Source organism: Rhizopus delemar, genomic scaffold, assembly GCF_000149305.1.
Source record: "Rhizopus delemar RA 99-880 supercont3.6 genomic scaffold, whole genome shotgun sequence".
NCBI classification, from domain to species: Eukaryota; Fungi; Mucoromycota; class Mucoromycetes; order Mucorales; family Rhizopodaceae; genus Rhizopus; species Rhizopus delemar.
The window spans coordinates 1,575,453-1,595,181 of NW_027137832.1; the positions used below are offsets into that span (position 1 = coordinate 1,575,453).

General features: G+C 35.5%; 8 protein-coding genes across 8 annotated transcripts; 4 read left to right on the forward strand and 4 right to left on the reverse strand.

Moving 5' to 3' along the window:
• Positions 1 to 158: 158 nt before the first annotated feature.
• On the reverse strand, positions 159 to 2,564 carry RO3G_08617 (uncharacterized protein; the record flags this gene model as incomplete). The annotated part of the gene is made up of 4 exons (XM_067663207.1): positions 159 to 181; positions 297 to 1,818; positions 1,995 to 2,255; positions 2,370 to 2,564. 4 exons carry the CDS (start codon positions 2,562 to 2,564, stop codon positions 159 to 161), a joined length of 2,001 nt encoding a protein of 666 aa, XP_067519308.1.
• Positions 2,565 to 3,271: 707 nt separating this feature from the next.
• On the reverse strand, positions 3,272 to 4,081 carry RO3G_08618 (uncharacterized protein; the record flags this gene model as incomplete). Its single annotated transcript, XM_067663208.1, has 1 exon — positions 3,272 to 4,081. The coding sequence occupies one exon, from the start codon at positions 4,079 to 4,081 to the stop codon at positions 3,272 to 3,274; it is 810 nt and encodes a 269-aa protein (XP_067519309.1).
• Positions 4,082 to 5,796: 1,715 nt separating this feature from the next.
• On the forward strand, positions 5,797 to 6,150 carry RO3G_08619 (uncharacterized protein; the record flags this gene model as incomplete). Its single annotated transcript, XM_067663209.1, has 1 exon — positions 5,797 to 6,150. The coding sequence occupies one exon, from the start codon at positions 5,797 to 5,799 to the stop codon at positions 6,148 to 6,150; it is 354 nt and encodes a 117-aa protein (XP_067519310.1).
• A 1,713-nt stretch (positions 6,151 to 7,863) lies between these two features.
• RO3G_08620 (uncharacterized protein) lies at positions 7,864 to 8,568 on the forward strand (the record flags this gene model as incomplete). Its single annotated transcript, XM_067663210.1, has 3 exons — positions 7,864 to 8,186; positions 8,256 to 8,334; positions 8,497 to 8,568. The coding sequence occupies 3 exons, from the start codon at positions 7,864 to 7,866 to the stop codon at positions 8,566 to 8,568; spliced, it is 474 nt and encodes a 157-aa protein (XP_067519311.1).
• A 901-nt stretch (positions 8,569 to 9,469) lies between these two features.
• RO3G_08621 (uncharacterized protein) lies at positions 9,470 to 11,181 on the reverse strand (the record flags this gene model as incomplete). Its single annotated transcript, XM_067663211.1, has 5 exons — positions 9,470 to 9,610; positions 9,663 to 9,983; positions 10,033 to 10,256; positions 10,312 to 11,118; positions 11,178 to 11,181. 5 exons carry the CDS (start codon positions 11,179 to 11,181, stop codon positions 9,470 to 9,472), a joined length of 1,497 nt encoding a protein of 498 aa, XP_067519312.1.
• Positions 11,182 to 14,572: 3,391 nt separating this feature from the next.
• RO3G_08622 (uncharacterized protein) lies at positions 14,573 to 16,257 on the forward strand (the record flags this gene model as incomplete). The annotated part of the gene is made up of 3 exons (XM_067663212.1): positions 14,573 to 14,795; positions 14,846 to 14,960; positions 15,039 to 16,257. 3 exons carry the CDS (start codon positions 14,573 to 14,575, stop codon positions 16,255 to 16,257), a joined length of 1,557 nt encoding a protein of 518 aa, XP_067519313.1.
• A 488-nt stretch (positions 16,258 to 16,745) lies between these two features.
• Positions 16,746 to 18,611, forward strand: RO3G_08623 (uncharacterized protein; the record flags this gene model as incomplete). The annotated part of the gene is made up of 3 exons (XM_067663213.1): positions 16,746 to 17,061; positions 17,107 to 17,493; positions 17,596 to 18,611. The coding sequence occupies 3 exons, from the start codon at positions 16,746 to 16,748 to the stop codon at positions 18,609 to 18,611; spliced, it is 1,719 nt and encodes a 572-aa protein (XP_067519314.1).
• Positions 18,612 to 19,082: 471 nt separating this feature from the next.
• Positions 19,083 to 19,396, reverse strand: RO3G_08624 (uncharacterized protein; the record flags this gene model as incomplete). The annotated part of the gene is made up of 2 exons (XM_067663214.1): positions 19,083 to 19,270; positions 19,384 to 19,396. 2 exons carry the CDS (start codon positions 19,394 to 19,396, stop codon positions 19,083 to 19,085), a joined length of 201 nt encoding a protein of 66 aa, XP_067519315.1.
• Positions 19,397 to 19,729: the final 333 nt, after the last annotated feature.

Here is a 19,729-nt window from a genome sequence, read left to right on the forward strand (position 1 = left end):
GTTCAAAAATGAGACAAAGTTCAAATATCAAACAAGGTTTAAATATCAAACAAGGTTACGGACGTTGCCGTAGTGAGGACGAAAGATATGGTAAAGGACTCTCCGAGCCGCGCTTTTTTATTTGAAAAAATTTTTTATATATAAACTAGATCAAAATACTATATGTCTTCTTCATAACTTTCTAAGACGTTAAATTAAATCTAAAAGGCGTCTGTACCATGGGAGGGAAGTTGAAGGGTCGGGTTTTACCATATCTTTCGTCCTCACTACGGCAACGTCCGTATTGCAGGTCGTACCTACTCCAATACTGGTTGCCTCCGTTCGGATTCCAGATATGGTAGGGTTTTCCGTAAGATTCATGATCATAGAGTTACCAATTGCAGTGCTGACCTTGTCCTTGTAAGGTGGTTTATAATAATATTTCTCAAAAGTGTTACTATTCAAGCTCCAGTTGGCATGTGTTTTGACCTCGTTAATTTCAAAACCCAGTTGAACCGCTTTTGTACTTGAGGCAGAGCGAATCGAGTGCGGTTGATATTTGTTTGTATCGATTCCAGCCTGCGCCATGTCATTCTTTATCCAACTGGTAACTGTGTTAGGACGAGCACAAGAGGTCGGTCTTTGTTCATTAATATAGGCTAAGAACAAAGTTTGTTCTTCGGGCAGTTTTCCTCGATACTTTTCAGTCTTCTGAATAAAAACATATAATGTAGTCACAGGGCACAAATCAGAGGTGGACGTGATACCGAGAGAGATAGTTTTTTGCTGAGCTTCCTTTGGCAGCCGGGAAATTAAGGTTACTCCTTGGATCCTTCCGTCTTCAGTTTGGAACAACACATCTCGATGCTGCAATCGGCTGATGTCAGATTTCGGTCGCCACATGGTAAAGATGGAGAGCAACAAAACTGTTTTGCGTTGAAGATCCATGACGGGCAATTTTTCCGTGTCGGCATATCTACTTTTAATAAATCGCAATAAAATGTCAAGATCCCATATTTCCAACTTCTCCTTGGAAGGCACAATCACTTGCTGTTTCTTGTGAGCCGTAAAAAAATCTTGGATAAGATGGTGCTGACCAATACTGGGCCTCGATGGGTAAACTACATTAAAGACCGATGATATGGAAGACCGTATCCCGTTCAAGTGAGATGTCGAAAACTGTCGGTTATGAACCAAATATCGCAAGACGTTCTTGGGTGCATACTCCAAGCAGTTAATTTTTGGTGATTGTATATTGCACCAAAAGACCCATTTTGCCCAATGCCGATTATAAGAGTCCACTGTCTCTTGTCGGTGTTTCTGTTGAAGATGGCGAATAGTAGTTACGTCCAAATCTTGTTTTTCCATGGCTTGTCGGATAACTTCCAAGCGGCTAGTCGCCAGGTCTTGGATATTTGGAAAAGTAACGGTTTTGTTCTTGTCATTTGTAGAATCATTGGATACCAGTACTGGGTCGGCCAAAATGGAGTTACCAGTATCGCCTCTTGTACCTTTTGTTGCTGAAACCTTCTCAGCACTTGCGGAATCAACTTCCACGGTGGATGCAAAAACAGTCCCTGTTTTGGCCAGTGTTGTTTGAACGCATCTATGTTCATTGCTGCTGGATCTGGTCGAATACTCCAATATTTCGGTAGCAAGTTGTTGTGATGGGCCGCAAATGCGTCTATTGTCAGAGGGCCCCACTTTCTCTGAATCTTTTGGAAAAATTGCTGTGGTAAGCTCCACTCGTAAAGAGGTTTGGCTAGTCGGCTCAAGCGATCCGCTTTGGTGTTTTTGATTCCTGGGATATGAACACACTGAAGGCGTATCTGGAACTTGCTGAGTAATGACTGTATTTGGAGGGCTAGGTCCTGAAGGATTGGCGACGCTGTTCCCCCTGCTTTCATCACATATTTTATTGCTGTGGTGCTGTCCGAAAATATCCTGATAACATTGTTTTGATGTTTTTCTGCGTGTAGTTGCAGGGCAATCCATACAGTCTTCAACTCTCTTACGTTTATTGAAGTTGACTGTTCTTCCTTGGTCCAGAATCCGTGAGTCTCTAGTTCGGCGCTGCTTACTCCGTAACCGCTGTCTGATGCATCGACGTAAATATCGATTGCTGGCGTTTTGAAATCCTCCTTGTGGATAGGTAGACCGTTGTGTTGTCCTGAGAAGTTTTCCCACCATTTTAGATCTTCGAAACTTTTTCGTGTTAGTTGACAGGGACTTTCCCAGTTTTGATGATGAACGTGCAGGCTCTTCGCTAAGTCCCTCTGCAGAAAACGGAGATGAATCAATGCTTCGCCTATTGCTGGAATTACTGCAGTCATTTTCCCTATTAAACTGGCTATCCATCTGCAAGAGAATGCAGTCCGCGATCTCTTTACTTGACGAATTCTGCTTACAATCTTCTTTAGTTTTTGCTGAGGGAGTGTGATTTGCATCGTTGAAGTATTGAATTGAAAACCCAGAAATTCTTGAATCTTCTGTGGTTGCAGGCTGCTCTTCTTGTAATTGATAAGAAAACCGAGATTCTTTAGGTGTGCTAAAGTTTCTTGCATATTCGCGTTCATTTCCTTCATCGATTTTGCTACTAAGCATATGTCGTCCAGGTAGTAAACTAATTTTATTCCCTTTCTCCTCAATGGTTCCACCGCATAACACATGAGTTTGGAAAAGATCCTGGGAGCTACACTTAAGCCAAACGCTAGGGACTTGTATTGGTATACCGTTCCCTGATGTAAAAAGGTTAGAAATCGTCTGGATTGTTGATGGAGAGGCACCACTACATATGCATCTTTCAAGTCGATCTTGCAAATGAGATCGTCTTTCTCTAGAAGTGATCGCAAAGCTGGTATCCCTTCCATCTTGAAGTGGTGGCACTGGACGAATTTGTTCAAAGGTCTGCAGTCCAATATGGGTCTTCTTTTTGTCGGTTCCTTGACAGTAAAGAAATGGGATAAGTAATGTTTGCTTTGGGTTGGTGATATTTCTATGATTCCCGCAGCCAAGAATTTTTTTACTGCTTCGCTCACAGCAATTCGATCTTCCATTGATGGACATTTTGTTGGATGGTATTTCCAGGGGTGTGGAGTTGAATTCCACTGAATTTGGTAACCCTCTTGAATCACAGATAGTGGCCATGGATGGTGGATAGTCTTCTTCCAATAAGGAGTAAAAGCTTGAAGGCGTCCACCTGGTGATATCCCATCCTCCGGAATTTCGTAGTGGCTGTCTTGAGATGTAGAGGGGATTATTGATGAGGAGGATGGGGGAGCTGTTGTGCTCATTAGTCCTGTTGAGCAGGAGATGGCAGTGTTGCAGTTGATTGGTTCCGAAAATTTGACTGAGTTGAATTGCCTCGTCCAAAAAAAGATTTTTGTCCACTGAAGCTTCCTTTAAACGAGTTTCGAAATGGTTGACTTCCTCTGCCACGCTGCTGGAAGCCTCCTCGATTACTGTATCCACTTCTTGATGCATTCCTGAGGAGGGACTGTTCAAAACGGGCTTTGTGGACTTGCTCGACCTTTTCGGAAGAGAAGGCCAAAATCTTGTCAGTTTCTTCTTCTTCTGCGAAGTTTCTGATATTGGGTGGAAGTTTGAGCGCTTTGGCAGCAAGTTCTTTTGCTTCTTGATCGATAAATTTAGCATTCGCAAACGCAAAAACTGCGAGTCGTCGAGCTTTTTCCAAGGCATTGATGAGGACGTGGTTCTCCCCGTCAATGAGGCTACTGAGCTCCTCATAGATCTCTGTTGCGGCTGTTGCAGCTGTTCGAAGTTTTTCTGAGTGTCTGTAGTCTCGACAAACGACTTGATAGCTGTCCAAGTTGTCTCGTTTGAGGTCGGCATGGAAACATTTGTTGATTGTTTCTGCGGATGTCCATGTTCCTCGCTTGTATTGAGGGAGAGACTTGTGATATCTTTTGAATTGAGTCTTGAGCTCACCCTTGGAAGTGTTGTCCAAGTTCTCGAGAATTTCCTCGGGGATGTCAAATTCCCCTTCTCTCGCCTCTTCTTCAATTCGAGCTCGTAACTTGAATTCTTGATAAAGCTGTTCTTTTTGCTCATCTGATAATTGGATGTAATTGAATTCATTCATAATAGTAGACCACGGTGCGCGGCTTAGAAAGTTATGAAGAAGACATATAGTATTTTGATCTAGTTTATATATAAAAAATTTTTTCAAATAAAAAAGCGCGGCTCGGAGAGTCCTTTACCATATCTGGAATCCGAACGGAGGCAACCAGTATTGGAGTAGGTACGACCTGCAATCAAAAATCAAACAACGTTCAAAAATGAAAAAAAAAAAATAGAAAAATGAAAGAAACTTCAAAAAAAAAAAAAAAAAACACAACTAGTATAAATATCCCAACGATTATTTTCTTTGACACGATGATGCTATATCTTATTCATACCAATAAAGAATCACTTATATTATAAACAGGCAATCTTTACTTATAAAGTTCCTGATACTTTTATTATATACTTTAAATCTCATAACCTTCTCAAGAAACATCGTATTGATCTTATACATAAGATCTGGTGGTCAATATCAACGACAAATATAACAAGCTTCTGCTTAAATCTTACTCCTTTCAAGAAAAACTCTTTCAACTTTAACAACCAAACACCTAAATTTACCTCCGTAAGCACATCTAACTACAGTATAACCGACAAGTTACAATATTTTATTCAATAAACAGGCAACCTTCTCATAAAAGTTCCTGATCCCTTTATTTTTTTTTTATCTTTGCCTTTATTTGATCTTAATTAAAAGATCTGGTGGTCACTACTGCTGTAGAACAGTAACTGATTGTAGTTGACATTAGTGAATATAAGTCTTAGCACAAGATCATAATTAAAATAAAATGAAATATAAGTTTATTTAAATAAGATCATACAATCAATTCTAATTAAACATGTTCTTTTAGAATATGTATTGTATTCATGAGAGTTCTTTGATAAGAAAAAGTATCAACTAAAATAACCAAATCCAATCCAATGTCAGGAATATTGCTAATCTTTCACATAATTGAAATAACGCGTAAAGTAACGTTATTCAAATTAGTGAGGAATTCCCAGAATAAAAAGAATAATTTATGACAGACAGATATACAAAAGAACAAATGAAAAGTTTTCATAATCATAATTATAGATGACACGTGCTAAAGTACCTGAATATTAAAAGAACGCTTACAATGCAAGATATCAAGCCATTCACTCAATAAGATATAAATACCTGTTTTCAATTAGAATAATTTTGACTCTAACTTAAACTGAAATAAAGATCAGTCTCAAAAAGTATCCAAACTGTTTCTCGGTCTTTGTTTCTACCTCTTTTTCAATTATTCTTACCATTATACAACAAAAACTACGTCTTAGAATATAATAATATGATCTCTGGCCCGATGTAGTACGGTATAAATTGTGGGCTGTATATCGTACATAGCACGAAGTGCTACATATGATATACAGTCAAATTGTTAGTTTAAGAATCTTTTGAGTGAACTTACACGACATTAAGGAAATTATTAAGGTAAATGCAACGTCTCACACGACATTTGTGTATTTAATAAGGAAAATATGACACCTATTTTGTTCGTAAGCCACAACTGTAACACTTTAGCATTGAAAAAACGGTAGATGTTAAAAATACTTTTTAGAAAAAGGAGAACATCACGAAAAAAAAAATAAAAAAAAAATATAAAAAAAAGCTTTTTACATACCTTTTCATTACTTTACTTTTTTTTTATTTCTATCTATCCCTTCTTTTATTTTTGTTACAATCTATTACTCTTGTGCATCTAATCTAAAATGTTTGTATCTTGGCTTCATTCAATGTTTATAATGGCATTTATGACTATGGCCTTTTGCTTCGATATCACCTTTGATTATCAATACAAGGACGCACCTGGGTTATTTTATTACGTTGATTATCAGTTGTATGTAAGTAATGGTTATTCTGGACATTTTACTACAAAGCCCTACACTATCGGTTCAAATACAAGTAAATGGTGTCATAAGGATGGCATGTTCTGTGTTCAAGATTATAATGTTGGTGCAACAGAAGGAGATATTGTTTTAACCTATGCAAACAAATCAAAGAAATATAACAAGAAGCAATTTCATAAAAAGGATGGCCTGAACCAGATCTTTGATAGATGGTAAAAAATAAAAAAACTTTTTTACATACCTTTTCATCACTTTTTACTTTTTTTTTTTTTTTTATTTCTACCTATCCCTTCTTTTATTTTTTGTTACAATCCATTACTCTTGTGTATCTGTAATTGATTAAGGTTTCTTTGAATAAAGTTTGTGTCCAGATCAACTATAGTGGTAGTGATTGATTTATCCAAGAGAATAAAAAGAACAAGAGATGACGAGACTCGATAAAGAGATTGTTTTATTTAATAAGAAAATTGTACTCTATTTATACTTTTCATACACGGATAATATTTCATGTCATGGATTAATAATTAATGAGTATGATATAACTGATGACAAGTAGATAAGGGTTACGCGTTCTTCCATTGTTATATTTGTCATCATAAGCATTTATCCATAGAATACTCGTATATGGTTGACTGCGACTGACTGTGATTTAGTTCCTGGATTTAATATAATTTATGAAGTGTTTTAAGTATTTAAAATATGAAAAAGAAGAATTAACAAGACCGAACAATAGTTCTAAAGTCGAATACTTTTATTAAAGAAAGATTTCAAGGCTATTTATATTAGTTTGAGCAAGACCTGAGATTAAATGGCAAGAGATATTTACGACCGATATGATTTGACATGTATAAGAAAAATCTTATAAACTGATGTAAATAATCAACTGTTGAGATGAAAGTGAAACTTGGCTGTTCAGGACTGTTTAGGATAGGGGGTTTTAGGTAAAAGATAGTATAACAACAAAGATAAAGAAATACTGTTAGAACTTGGTATCTCTTTACTAAGTTAAGATAACTAAGATTGAATATGATAAATTCTACATGTAAAAAGTGAGAGTATTTATAGACATGATACGGATAAAAAATTAGGACAGATTTATGATCAATTCGATAGAATAGATGATTACTATTTCTTATTATTAGTTTAGCCTGTTCCTAGCTTGTATTGTCAATTATGCTATTGGGATGGTTTCAGATAACTCTGGATGTAGGACTATTTAGGAGACGGTACGGATGAATATAAAATCCTCTAGTTCCGTGATTGGATATTATGGATAATAATAATATCTCAGTTAGGATAAATGTTTACATGATTAAAGATGATCCGGTAAGTAATGTTGTAGAACAGTAACTGATTGTAGTTGACATTAATAAATATAAGTCTTAGCACAAGATCATAATTAAAATAAAATGAAATATAAGTTTATTTAAATAAGATCATACAATCAATTCCAATTAAACATATTCTAAAAGAATATGTATTGTATTCATGAGAGTTCTTTGGTAAGAAAAAGTATCAACTAAAATAACCAAATCCAATCCAATGTCAGGAATACTGCTAATCTTTCACATAATTGAAATAACGCGTAAAATAACGTTATTCAAATCAGTGAGGAATTCTCAGAATAAAAGATGATCTATGACAGACATACAAAAGAACAAATGAAAAGTTTTCATAATCATAATTATAGATGACACGTGCTAAAGTACCTGAAGATTAGAAGAACGCTTACAATAGAAGATATCAAGCCATTCACTCAATAAGATATAAATACCTGTCTTCAATTAGAATAATTTTGACTCTAACTTAAACTGAAATAAAGATCAGTCTCAAAAAGTATCCAAACTGTTTCTTGATCTTTGTTTCTACCTCTTTTTCAATTATTTTTACTATTATACAACAGCGTCTGCTCTTTTAGCAATTAGAACGATGGAAAATTCAGCTACTGGTTCTATTCCTGCTTTTCTCTTGTACGGATATGAATTTATGACGGCAGCGATATGGATGATTCCCAGAGAATATTTCGTGGAAGGCGATTGGGAAGAGACCATCAAGGAAAGGGCAATTATGATTCAAGAGAAATTAAAGGAAGCCAGGGAGCACGCACGCTTGAAGTCTGATGAGAAGAAGGAGAAGAAGGAGAAGAAGGAAAAAGCGGTGTACGATAGGACAGTTAGTTTTCGTAAGCAGTTTGAAATAGGAGAAGAAGTGTTGATGAAGAATATACTGCCAGCAAGCAAGTTTTCTGACAAGTGAATTGGTCCTTTCCGTGTGTTGAAAGTCAACAAAAAAGGTACGTACCATTTGGTGGGCTCAAATAGCCGGAAGCTCGACAGTGCTGTGAATAGTGACAAGTTGGCTGCATTTCATAATGCAAAGTTGATGGTTCCTGATGTCACGGTAAGAAGAGCTCAACAGTAGTTCAAGTCTTGGGTAGCAAGGTTTAACGCAGTGCCCCGTTAGAAGAAAATCAAAGAAGGTAAGCAAAGGCTAAGGGGGAGGTACATGACGAAGACGGATTTTAGTCGGGAGTCGCCTTTGATTTCTTTTTGATTTTTAAAGCTTATTTTGTATTCAAACGATTCCCTTTCTCATGACGATTCTAATGGTATGCTTTTCGGTGTGGTTGGATAACTCTAACAGACGTTATTAAAGAAAATGTAAAGGAAAATAAGGGGAAAGGAAAATAATCAGCTTCACCGCATCGAGCATTGAATGAACACAACTTACAATTGGCCGACATTATTTTTCTTACCTATTATTTTCTACCCCCACAGGATACATCAAGAAGGCGATCTCTAGACGCATTGTTCACCCAATGTGCCAGCACACCAGACAGAAAAGAACACCAAAAGAATCAACATGAAAAACGAATACTCGATTGATACATCATTTACTTTATTTATTAAAATCACCACAATACTCTTTACAATTGTATATTTTCCCTAATTACCTTATTTTAGTAAGTTATTTCAAAGTATCTATTGTTGTAAAGTGATAAACAAGTGGCTTTCTTCCCGCTAAAATTAATTTTGGGTGTCGAATATATTATTTTTGCACGTTCAAGCAATTGAAGTCAAGAACTAGTGTTATCGTTAATGTTATTGTTATTGTACATTATTGGTCTTTTACAGTCTTCTATTAATTGGTTTCTGTTATCACTTTACCGTATAGCGAAACTAAACGTAACATACAAATTAGCAACTGTCATCTCTCGCTTTTTATAATATATATTTGAACGAGTCCGGTCCGGATATATAGTGGCTTGTTTTTGCTTCCCTTCATAGGTCGCAGAAGAGATTCTTAGAGGTTAGCATAAAGTCCTTGATCAAGATATTTATAGGTGTGAAATTAATTAAAATTAGAACAAGTTTATGTCATTGTCAAGCTTGATGATGAAGAAATCAGGAAAGCTTTTTTTTTTTCCTTTTTTTTTTTTTTTTTCATGTAATCAATTTCACACAGGACGTTTATGCATACATATTTTATTGAGATGATAAAAGTAAATAAAAAGAAGAGATAGAAATTGGTTTGTTTAGTTAAAGTGTACATTAGAAGCAATGTCACCGTGCATTTTACTAACTTCTTGAATTTTGGCTTGTAATTCTGTAGAATGAGTATCAATCCATTGTAAAGAAGATAAGTGAGAGTTCAGGATTTGAACGATTTGTCCAACCTACAATAAAAGTATAAGAGTCTGCATAAACCATTTTTTTTTGTAATCCTACCACATCATCCTCATCAGCTGATGCTTGTTTAGAGCTTCCCATTCTATTGATTTCTTCAACCATAATATTCAAATTTCTATTGACATCATCCAATTGGCTATTGAGACTTTCTGCTAAACCGTAAGCCTTCTCTCTTTGTATATCAGCTGATTGCATAGGTTGTTGAAGGTTGCTGTCATTAAAGACATCCTTGATTTGTTTTTCGTATTGATCAAGGAGTGAGCTTAATTCTTCTTGTTGAGTGTTGATATAACCCAAATTTTCATCAATCTCTGTTTGAATAACTTCAACCTTTTTAACATTTTCATGTAAAGTAGCAATCTAAAAAAAAATCAATATCGCTTTATCTAATTTTTTTTTAAAAAAAAACCTTGTTTCCGTTTTCAATTAATTGTTGATCCCACTGCGCAACTTGACTTGCTTGGGTGTGAAAATCCTTTGTTTGTTTTTCTAATTCCCTTGTCCAGAGGTTGAGGATATCTTCCATTGTTTTGTTTTTCAATGTAGAGGGTGTGGGAACACTAGCAGGTTTAGATACAGTAGGTTGTGTTGTAAGTGCAGGTTGTTGACCAGTCGTGGCAGTAGGTTGAGTGGCTGAATCATAAAATTAATTAATCAGTGTCAATTTATTCCCTCATTTCTTTTTTACCCGTTGTCTTTTGACCAAATCCACCGAATCCTCCAGTAGAAGTAGTACCTGTTGCTGTTGTTGTAGTAGAAGCAGGAGCAGTGGCTGTTGCAGATGATGGTGTGGCTGCTGCTGATGCACCAAATGAGAATGAAGGTTTGCTTGTAGTAGTAGAGACACCAAAGCCAAAGCCAGTAGAGGGAGCACTTGTAGCAGGCGTGGCTGCAGCAGAAGTAGCAGTGTTAGAGGCGCCAAAGCCAAAGCCAGTAGAAGGAGTGCTTGTGGCAGGTGTTGTTCCAGTGGAAGCAGGAGTGCTAGAAGCTCCAAAGCTAAAGCCGGTGGTTGCTGGAGTAGTGGTTGTAGCGGCTGCGCCGAATCCAGTGGCAGGTTTAGAGGCGGCTGTGCCAAATCCACCGAAACCAGCAGTACCAGTAGTAGATGTCGTGCCAAATCCACCAAAACTAGGTGCAGAAGTGGCAGTAGAAGGGGCAGGTGTTGAGGAAGCAGCCAAATTAAATCCAGTTGAAGCAGGAGCAGATGTTGTGGCTCCAAATCCACCAAATCCTCCTGCTGTAGATGTGTTTGTGCCAAAACCACCAAAACCGCCTGAAGTAGCAGGTGCGCTGGAAGTTGTACCAAAAGCACCGGCTGAAGGAGCAGCGGTGGAACTTCCAAAAGTGAATCCAGTGGTAGGTGCTGCAGTGTTGTTGGTACCTAATTTATTATTTAGATCATTATCTTTCAATACGAGTTTGCGTTTACCAGTAGTGCCAAATCCAAAACCAGTTGTAGCAGGCTTGTTTGTATTGTTAGCACCAAAGTTGAAAGCTAAACAAATGAAATTTTTTAATTGTTTGTTGTATGATTCTTTTGCTGCGATTACATACCCATTTCTAACAAAAAAAAAAGGTCTTCTTTATAAAAAGAAAAGTGTTCAGAACGACGCGCATTTTTTTAATTTTTTTTTTTCTTGAAATGCTGTGACGTCGACATTGGCTTGTCAAATTAGGATCAGAGAAATAATGAATCAATTTATCTCTGTTTGTTGCAAGATTCTAAATTGAAAGCTTTAAGCTTCATTCATTATATCTGAGATGGACATTTTTTCTGCTTTAACAGGATTTATATGCTGTTTAAAGATTCTTGCGAGACTCCAACAGTCTCTACGTCAAGTTATTGGTATCACAGCTATTGTTTAGAGAATTGTATCGTGTCGAAAACCTTACTGTTATAGTTACATCTTTAATACATGGTTGATATATAATCACTTGATTTTTACAAGCACTGTCAAATAAAATAATATTGTACTTGGCGGGTGCGTATATAACCAGTACGTAAACCTGTTCAAAACAATGGGCGGATTAGTATGCTTCAGACTAAACGATCATGCTTAAAGTTTTCAGAAAGCATAAATAAAGGGATGAAGGCCATCAGGTTTAGTCAATATGCTATATGTAGGATGGTGTTATATAATAAGTTTGTATAATTTCAACAGAAACACGCGTCTTTGGGCAGTCATTAAGTCATAATGGAGCATACAAAGGTATGAATTGAGATTGTTTTAAAGAATTATAAGGTTTTATCAAGTTGTTTAAGGATAAGTGAAGGAAGATGAAATAGTATACAATTTGTATTTCTCAAAAGTACCTTCATTTCTTGGACAGAACGCCATATGAAAAGAATAATGCTTTTAACCAGTAACATAAGGCCTGACAGTGACGCATTGAGGTACATTATGTCCAAATGAATACTGCTAGTGGAGTATTCGTTTTTTCCGAATTTGAAATTTATAAACAATATTGTCAGATGCTGTTATTTCGATGTCAATAGCGCAGAAGAAGGAAATTTATTACAAGGTTACTTGAGGCCACAAGTGGGAACTAAGTCTGTTGGTTGTACATGGTTGCTATAGAGCCCTTTTTATCTGGTTCTATCTTCAAAAGAAAAGAGAGAGAGAGAGTTAGGTCATGAAGATATCTTTTGAAATAGCAAAGGATTGGAAAATATAGATAATTTAAGACATAAAAGACACTTGTCAACTTGTTATGCACGGCAAGCTTCATGATATAATAGGACAATCACACTTTCTTTGGTCTATAAAGAAATTCCTTATACATAAAAAAGATGCTAGAAGCGAAAGGTACAACAACACATTTTATAGTTACCATCAGTCAATAAAAAATCTATCCGTTTGTCAAGATGCTTGGCAGATCATCGACAAAACAAGCCATTGAATTCATTTCGCAAGATGAATGCTAGATAATTATCGAATATCAAAACAAAAGCTGAAATGATCCTCGTATTTCTTGCAAGACTGATCTTTATTAGTTTATTAAAAGAGATGAGAGGCATATCCTATTGGGTTTACAGGTTTAATGATATAAAGAAGATAGATGATAGTTAAAGCCTAAAAAAGTAAAACAGGTTGCTTTTCTGATTGATCTTTTGATATCATCTTCAATGAAACATAGACCAACAAGATCCTTTTGAAATTATACGTGATACAAGTAGTCTGAGCCCATCTAAAGGCAATGGGTTAGATGAAAATGAGGCAGAAGCTTTTTTTTTTTAGAGAAAAGAAGAAATCCGTCTAACGAGGGTCAACAGAATTTAAAGTATGCTTGTGCCTTCTTGTAGGTCTTATGGAGGAGCGTAGGGTTTTGATAAACCTTTACTCGAGACTTTTCAAAAAGTGTTTGGAACATGAAATAATCATAAAGAAACAAAAGGATTTCACCATCATCATTTCCCTTTTCTTTTTCTGTACTGACACTGAGCATAAGTCTGTCAATCAACTAGGTTCCTATTTGATTTATATTCGTCAATAAATAGTCTGTCATAAGCTCCTTGAATTGCAGTTCCAAATGTTCTTGCTTAAAAAGGTATTCAAGTAATAAAAAAAAAAGTTCAGTAAGGCTATGCTGCATCATATTAAAGACAACCCTGCGTGAAAGCATGAGGCGATCTTTTCACAGTCCCCCTCGATGCAATAAGTTTATTTTGTTAATATTTCATGTGTTTGTGTTCTTTTTAAAAACTTGGTTAATAAAATAAAATTTTAATTGTGAATTCTTTATGGTCACAAGAGATGGATTAAAAAGTTGTTTTTTGTTTAGAAATAAAAATCTGGTGTCGTCATGTAACTGCGGATGGTTTTTTAATCTTTAATGCACTGTTAGGATAGTAAAAAATCAGTTTTGCAGTTTCTTTTTGATCGAATTGCAAAAGACATGTTGCATCGTCAAGGAGTAAAGACAGAATATTGCATTTGAAATAGGATAGTCAGTGACGATCGGGGTTACTCCATATGAAAAGGAGAAGAATACATGACAGGCTGATGATGTGTACATGAAATAAAGTCTATCAAAAAGAATGAGTGGCTGTAAGGTTCATTACGTGTAAAATTGAATGAACTAAAGTTGCTTTGTTTTTGTTACAAAAGCAAAGGTTTATTTATGATTGGATAAAGACTTTACGTTAATTAATGCAACAAGTACAACATAAAGTTCAATGCTTTGTGCAAAAAATAAAATAGAGTGCTTAAAAGAGGATAGTTAAAATGGAATCATTTTACAATTAAACCTATTTCTATCTTATTTAATCAACATTCGCCATCATGTCTCAGTCATTTAAACAAGAGAATGAAGACTGTTTCACAAGAGATGATGATGAATGTAATCAATATTTCGGATGCTTAACCCCCTACTGTGTGTCAAGCTAAAGTAAACAATGATATTCTGTTTGTTTATCAAGTACAAACATCTGTTTCAGGTTTAATCAAAACTCTATTTTACACTTGATTGTAAATCAAAAGAGTTCATTGTCTCTGATCTCACGCTTTTAATGTTAAAAAATAGAGAGAGAGAGAGTGAATAAAGATAAATTCCTCAAAGGATTGAAACAAAAGAGAGGGGGGAGAGAAAGAGAGAGAGGGGAAAAAGAAGGACAGAATAGCGTGTTTAAAATCATTTCAGTTTTATTTAAAAAGTGGTAGAATATACCTTTACTTCAACATCCTCTCCCCTTCTTTTCAATCTTGTCCCTAAAGATTCAATATTCCAATTAATTATCTCTTTTTCATTCTATTGAATCATCAAAAAAAAAAAAAGAACAGGGATGGTCAGCAAAGGACAGTTTATAAAGAAAATGGGCTGGTTTAATTTCCGACGTGCAACCATCAGAGTTGAAAAAAAAAAAAAAAAAAAAAAAAAAAGAAATGAAAAATAATTTTTTTTTATTATTTTCTTTTTTTTTTCTTTCTCCCTCTTTTTATTTATTTATAATGTCTTTATTAAACAAATCAATGTACGCCTATGATCCAAATGATATTATTGATTTAGATCATGCATTCAATGAAGAATCATCACAAATGATTAGTTTATCAAGCATAGATGATTATCAACTAAATGAGTTGACTCGTTCATTAGTCACACCCACTCCTAATAAACATCAATCTCCTTCACCTTATCCAGAAAGTGTGTTGTTATTCAGGAACCTCAAACATGGTAAATATTATTTATGCAATCAAATGAAACAAAGCTAATAAAAAGATTAGATAAAACAACAGAAGATCTTGTTCACAGCGACTTGAAAGATTTTATTGGAAATTATGATATGGACGACTTGATATCAAGACCTGGCAGCAGAATACCTTCTCGTACAACTTTCAAGTAAGTGAAATAAATAAAACCCACTTTTTTTTTATCCCTTATTTCAGTGTAACAATTAATTAAACACAATTTTAATAGCCCCAGACAAGAAGCTTTATTAAAAAGAAGGACACCTACATCAGTCAATAGACATCTACAACAAGAAAAGTCATCATTACCTCATTCAAATCAAAAAATAACCTCCACTCATCCATCCCACCCTCCTCCTCCTCTTACAAACCAAGATAAAACAAGTCAGTTATTATCGGCGCTTGAACAATCCTATCACAGAGAACAACAAATGGAACAAGTCTATTTGAATCAACTCAAAGAGATTGATGCTAAAGTGTATGAAAAATTAAAGAAAGACAGTGAAGCTTTGATGAAGAGAAGAAGCTCTCTTTTAGAGCAATTTCGCGCAAATACAATTTCATGTGATCCCAATCGTTACACACCCAATAAAACCCGCAGTTCAGAAAATTCGACGACGACCACCTCTTCTAATTCGGGCGATCTTTATTATGATCCACCTCCTAAACAAAAGCCAGTGGATGATGATGTCTATCCTCAAGATTCAGTAAGTCATGGTTCACCTACGAACAAGAGTAGAATAAGAAGTAATAGTACAGAAGATAAAAAGATGGAATGCAATCTAAATCAGCCAAGAAGAAGCAGTGAACAGGAATCAAAGACAGGCATCAATGCTTATTTAACTCGATCAAGAAGAAACACGACAGTTGAACCCAAAAGAAATAATGAAGAAAGAACAAAATCAGATCGTGCTATCGCCTTGTCTTATTTAACCCGTGGTCAAAAAAGAAATGAACAAGAACAAGCCAAGGAAGGTGTGTCTGGTCTGAATCGTTTAAAGTCTATCCAAGAAGTGAAAGGAAATAGATCGTTTTATTTAAGAAGAGATAGCAAAGAAGAAAGACCGATGACAAAAGACATTCGCTATTCTTATCCAAGTCGTATTAAAAAAGAAGAAGAAGTCAAGAATAAACCAGTCAAGAGAAATAGTATCGAACCAAAAGAAGACACCATTCGACAGCGTTATTTCATGTCAAGAAATAAAGAATCGACCGTACAAGAAAGACGTCTTTCACAACTAAATAACAATGAAGAAGTCAAGAGACAAATTAGCTATAAATCTAAAAGAAATAGTGTTCAACAAGACAGTCAAGATACTTTTACAAAGAGAAAGAGTACAAGTGAAGATGTAAAAGAATCAGCAAGAAGAGTGTTGGCTATGGTTCAAGAAAATAGAATGAAACGTCTTGGTAACAATCGTTATGAAACAAGAAAAAGTTTTATTTAAATTGTATACACAAAATATATTCCCTCTGTACACACCCACAAAGCATTCAATGTATATATAATATTGTAAGCATCCATTCTCTTTCTCTTTTATGAAATAAAATATAAAGTTTATAACAAAAGGGCTTCATTTATGAAATGGTTATCTAAGTCACGTGGATTGAAAGTAGAAGAGAGGGTTGGATTTCTATTGTATTCTCTTCTTTAGGGCTATAAATAGACTACGGACTTAAGACTAAAAAAGGGTTCAAGAAGAAAGACAGGGAAAAGACAAGAAGATGAACCATGCTTGAGTATGTTGGATGTAAATAACAAATAATAAACAATGCCAGAATAGCATTCTGTTCTTTTCCTTTCTTTTCTTTTCTTTTAGTCAAAGTTCTTCATCATTTAATCTCAGACAATTTTAAATTATTTGTGTTCATATTTCTTGTATTCCTTTCTTCTCTCTTTTTCTCTACCTTTCTTTTGTTTCTGAAAAAGAACAAGATGCCTTTAGAAGATGTAACAGTGAGTTTATCTCGTCTTGCTTTGGCTAAAGCAATTAAAACTCCTGATGGTGATGAACAAGAACCTTGGTCAAAGAGTGTTATCTTTCATCAATCTCATATAAACCAAGACATGAGGAATTCTATTCTTCATCCACAACCCAACGGTCAAGCAAGAATGAGAGCTCATCGTCATCGTCATTCGAAATATCCCAATCAACCTCAATTTCCACATCAGCGTCAGAATCAGGTCATGATACGCACAAGATCAAATGATAGGCAAAGCTCAAGTAGTTCTTCTTCCTCACATCACAAAAGTAAGCTGTCTTATTTATCCCCTTCTTTTTACTCATTCCTTTTAGGTACCATCAATCCCATTGTAACAAAGAACAATCGTCGTTTTGTACCAAGTGATGATGAAGAAGACGAAGAAGAGGAAGAGGAAGAAGAAGAAGAAGAAGAAGAACGAGTGATTCGATCGTCGAATGTACCTAAACCAAGTAATAGTAGCCTCAATTTATCTAAATCGAGTAGCACTACTTTATCCAAGATGGACACTGCTGGATTTAATCTACCAAAAATAGATACAAATGATTTCAGTTTATCTGAATTAGACATAAACAATAGTCCTATTTCATCAAAGCCAACTACACCAAAACCAGATATCGTGTGTAATCCAATCAAAGCTAAAGGAAAGGCACCTAAACGTATAACAGAGCCTAGCGATGATGAGGACAGTGAAGAAGAAAGTGAGAGTGAGAGTGATGAAGATCGAAAGGTGGAAAATAAAGGCAAGTGCAAAATGACACAAGTCTATCAGAGATGCATATGATATTTATATTTATTATTAGAAACAGACCAGCAGATGTATGCTAGAAGAATGTCTACCCTAAGGCAGCTTGAACGTGGGCCTAGTCTGCACAGAAGAGCTAGAAGTACGGGTGACGTGATGAATGAGATGCAACCAGAATCTCAATCACATCCTCAACCACAGCAGCAGTTCACTGGTCATATCGATCAGTGGCGTATGAATTTGATGAGTCCAGATATACCGGGATCTACTGTCAGTAGCATAACACCATCCGAAGATTTAATTGAGGAACCCATTCTTCAAGCCAATACAGCCCCTGACAACTTGCGCAACTATGCAAAATCGGTCAGTGAAGTAGACTTGTATAACAATTACTTTCAACAACAACAACAACAGCAAATGGCCTATAATATGCAAATGCAGCAAATGATGCAAATGCAGCAAATGGCACAAGCACAACAAATGGCACAAATACAGCAGTATCAGCAAGCACAGCAAATGGCACAAATGCAACAATATCAACAAGCAATCCAAATGCAACAATACCAACAACAACAACAACAACAACAACAACAAAAATCAAGAAATCGTAAAAGTGTATCTGCTATGGATTTAATGATGCAATTAGAAGAAGAAAAGGCAGCATTACGTAAAAACAATAAGAAAAAGATGCCTGATCCTTCAAAAGCCAACTTGGCTGATGGTCTATTAAGTCAAGTGAATACATCAAGACATCATAACATTAACTTTCAACAAATGGTTCAGCAACAACAGTTAACAAAAGCAAGCAAGAGTGACTATAATTTGAGTCAAGAAAGAAAGCCTCGTCCAACGGGACATAATAGGCCCTCAAGTACAATGTTGTATTATGATCCTAGGATGTCCATGATGAACAGTCCACCAATACCTACTGTGACCATGTCTACACCCGTTCACCAACAACAGCCATCCTCCTATTTGATGCCTATGTTGCAGCAGCAAAATAGATCAAGTCAACACATTCAACATTTACCACAACAACAAAGAAGACTTTCTAATTTTAATGCTTACAAATAATAATCCTAATCCTAATCATCGTAAATAAAATCTCATCTTTTTTACGGTTGTTTCTCTTTCATGATTAAAATGTTATTCAAACTCCGTTCATTCCAACCCATTTTCGCCTTTCCTCTTTTTATGTTCGCAATCCACTTCATCTTTCTGCCATCAGAAATTCCAAAAAGAAATCAACATGCAGCGTCAGTAATATCTTTTTAATGCAGCAAGTTGACTGTACATATTGTTTCAGGTTCAAAGACCTACTAGCTCATCACTCAAATTCAATTTTGTATAAAGCACAAGAATAGTACTTTAGCACGGGGTGTCTACCCTTGTCTTTGCAAAGCATGATGAACCATGACATATTTTTAGAATCCAAGCCAAAACGTCATCTTGTATTCAAAATGAATCTTTCTTGATAAAATCCGGTTTCATTTGACTCTCGGTTTATTCGTGTGAACTCATCCAATGTTTGTCTCATGGCTCAAGTCACGCTAAAAGAGTACCAGCAAGAGCTAATGAAACAAGTATGAGAGAATGAGCTTGAGTCATTGAACGGCCATGCGCATGACCCGACTGAAAAGGTTGTTTGTGATTACCTGATTTACAAGATCTGTACGACACATTAAAAGTTTCATGTTTGATATTACTTGTAGCTTTCCACGTGCTTATAATACCTGTTCAACTGTTCCTTTGTGCTGTCTTTTAGATGATTTTACTGGTTGATATTAAAGTAAGAGCATTAGGAATCTGTGGTTGGAAGAAAGGTGGTAGCTTGTGGCTCTTTCACCCCATTGGTACATTTTAGATTTTGCTTTAATAACCGGAATGGTGGGTTATTCTGTTTGGCCCTTTTAAGAATGTTTTCAAGCGTTTTATACTAAAAAAGGATTACCTCATTATTTTCATTCATAAATTCTAGCTTTGCTTTATATTTGGGTAAAACTTCATGTATTCATAGTTTTTAAATTGGAGTAAAACATCTGTTTTAATATACCGAATGTCATTTTTATCTAGTTTGCTGCTGTACAGTGTATTATCCTGATCATTTGTCATGAGATGACGACAGAAAGCAAAATAATACAACTTCTCTAAACAATCTAAAATTTTTTCTCACTGAATAATGAAACGACTAA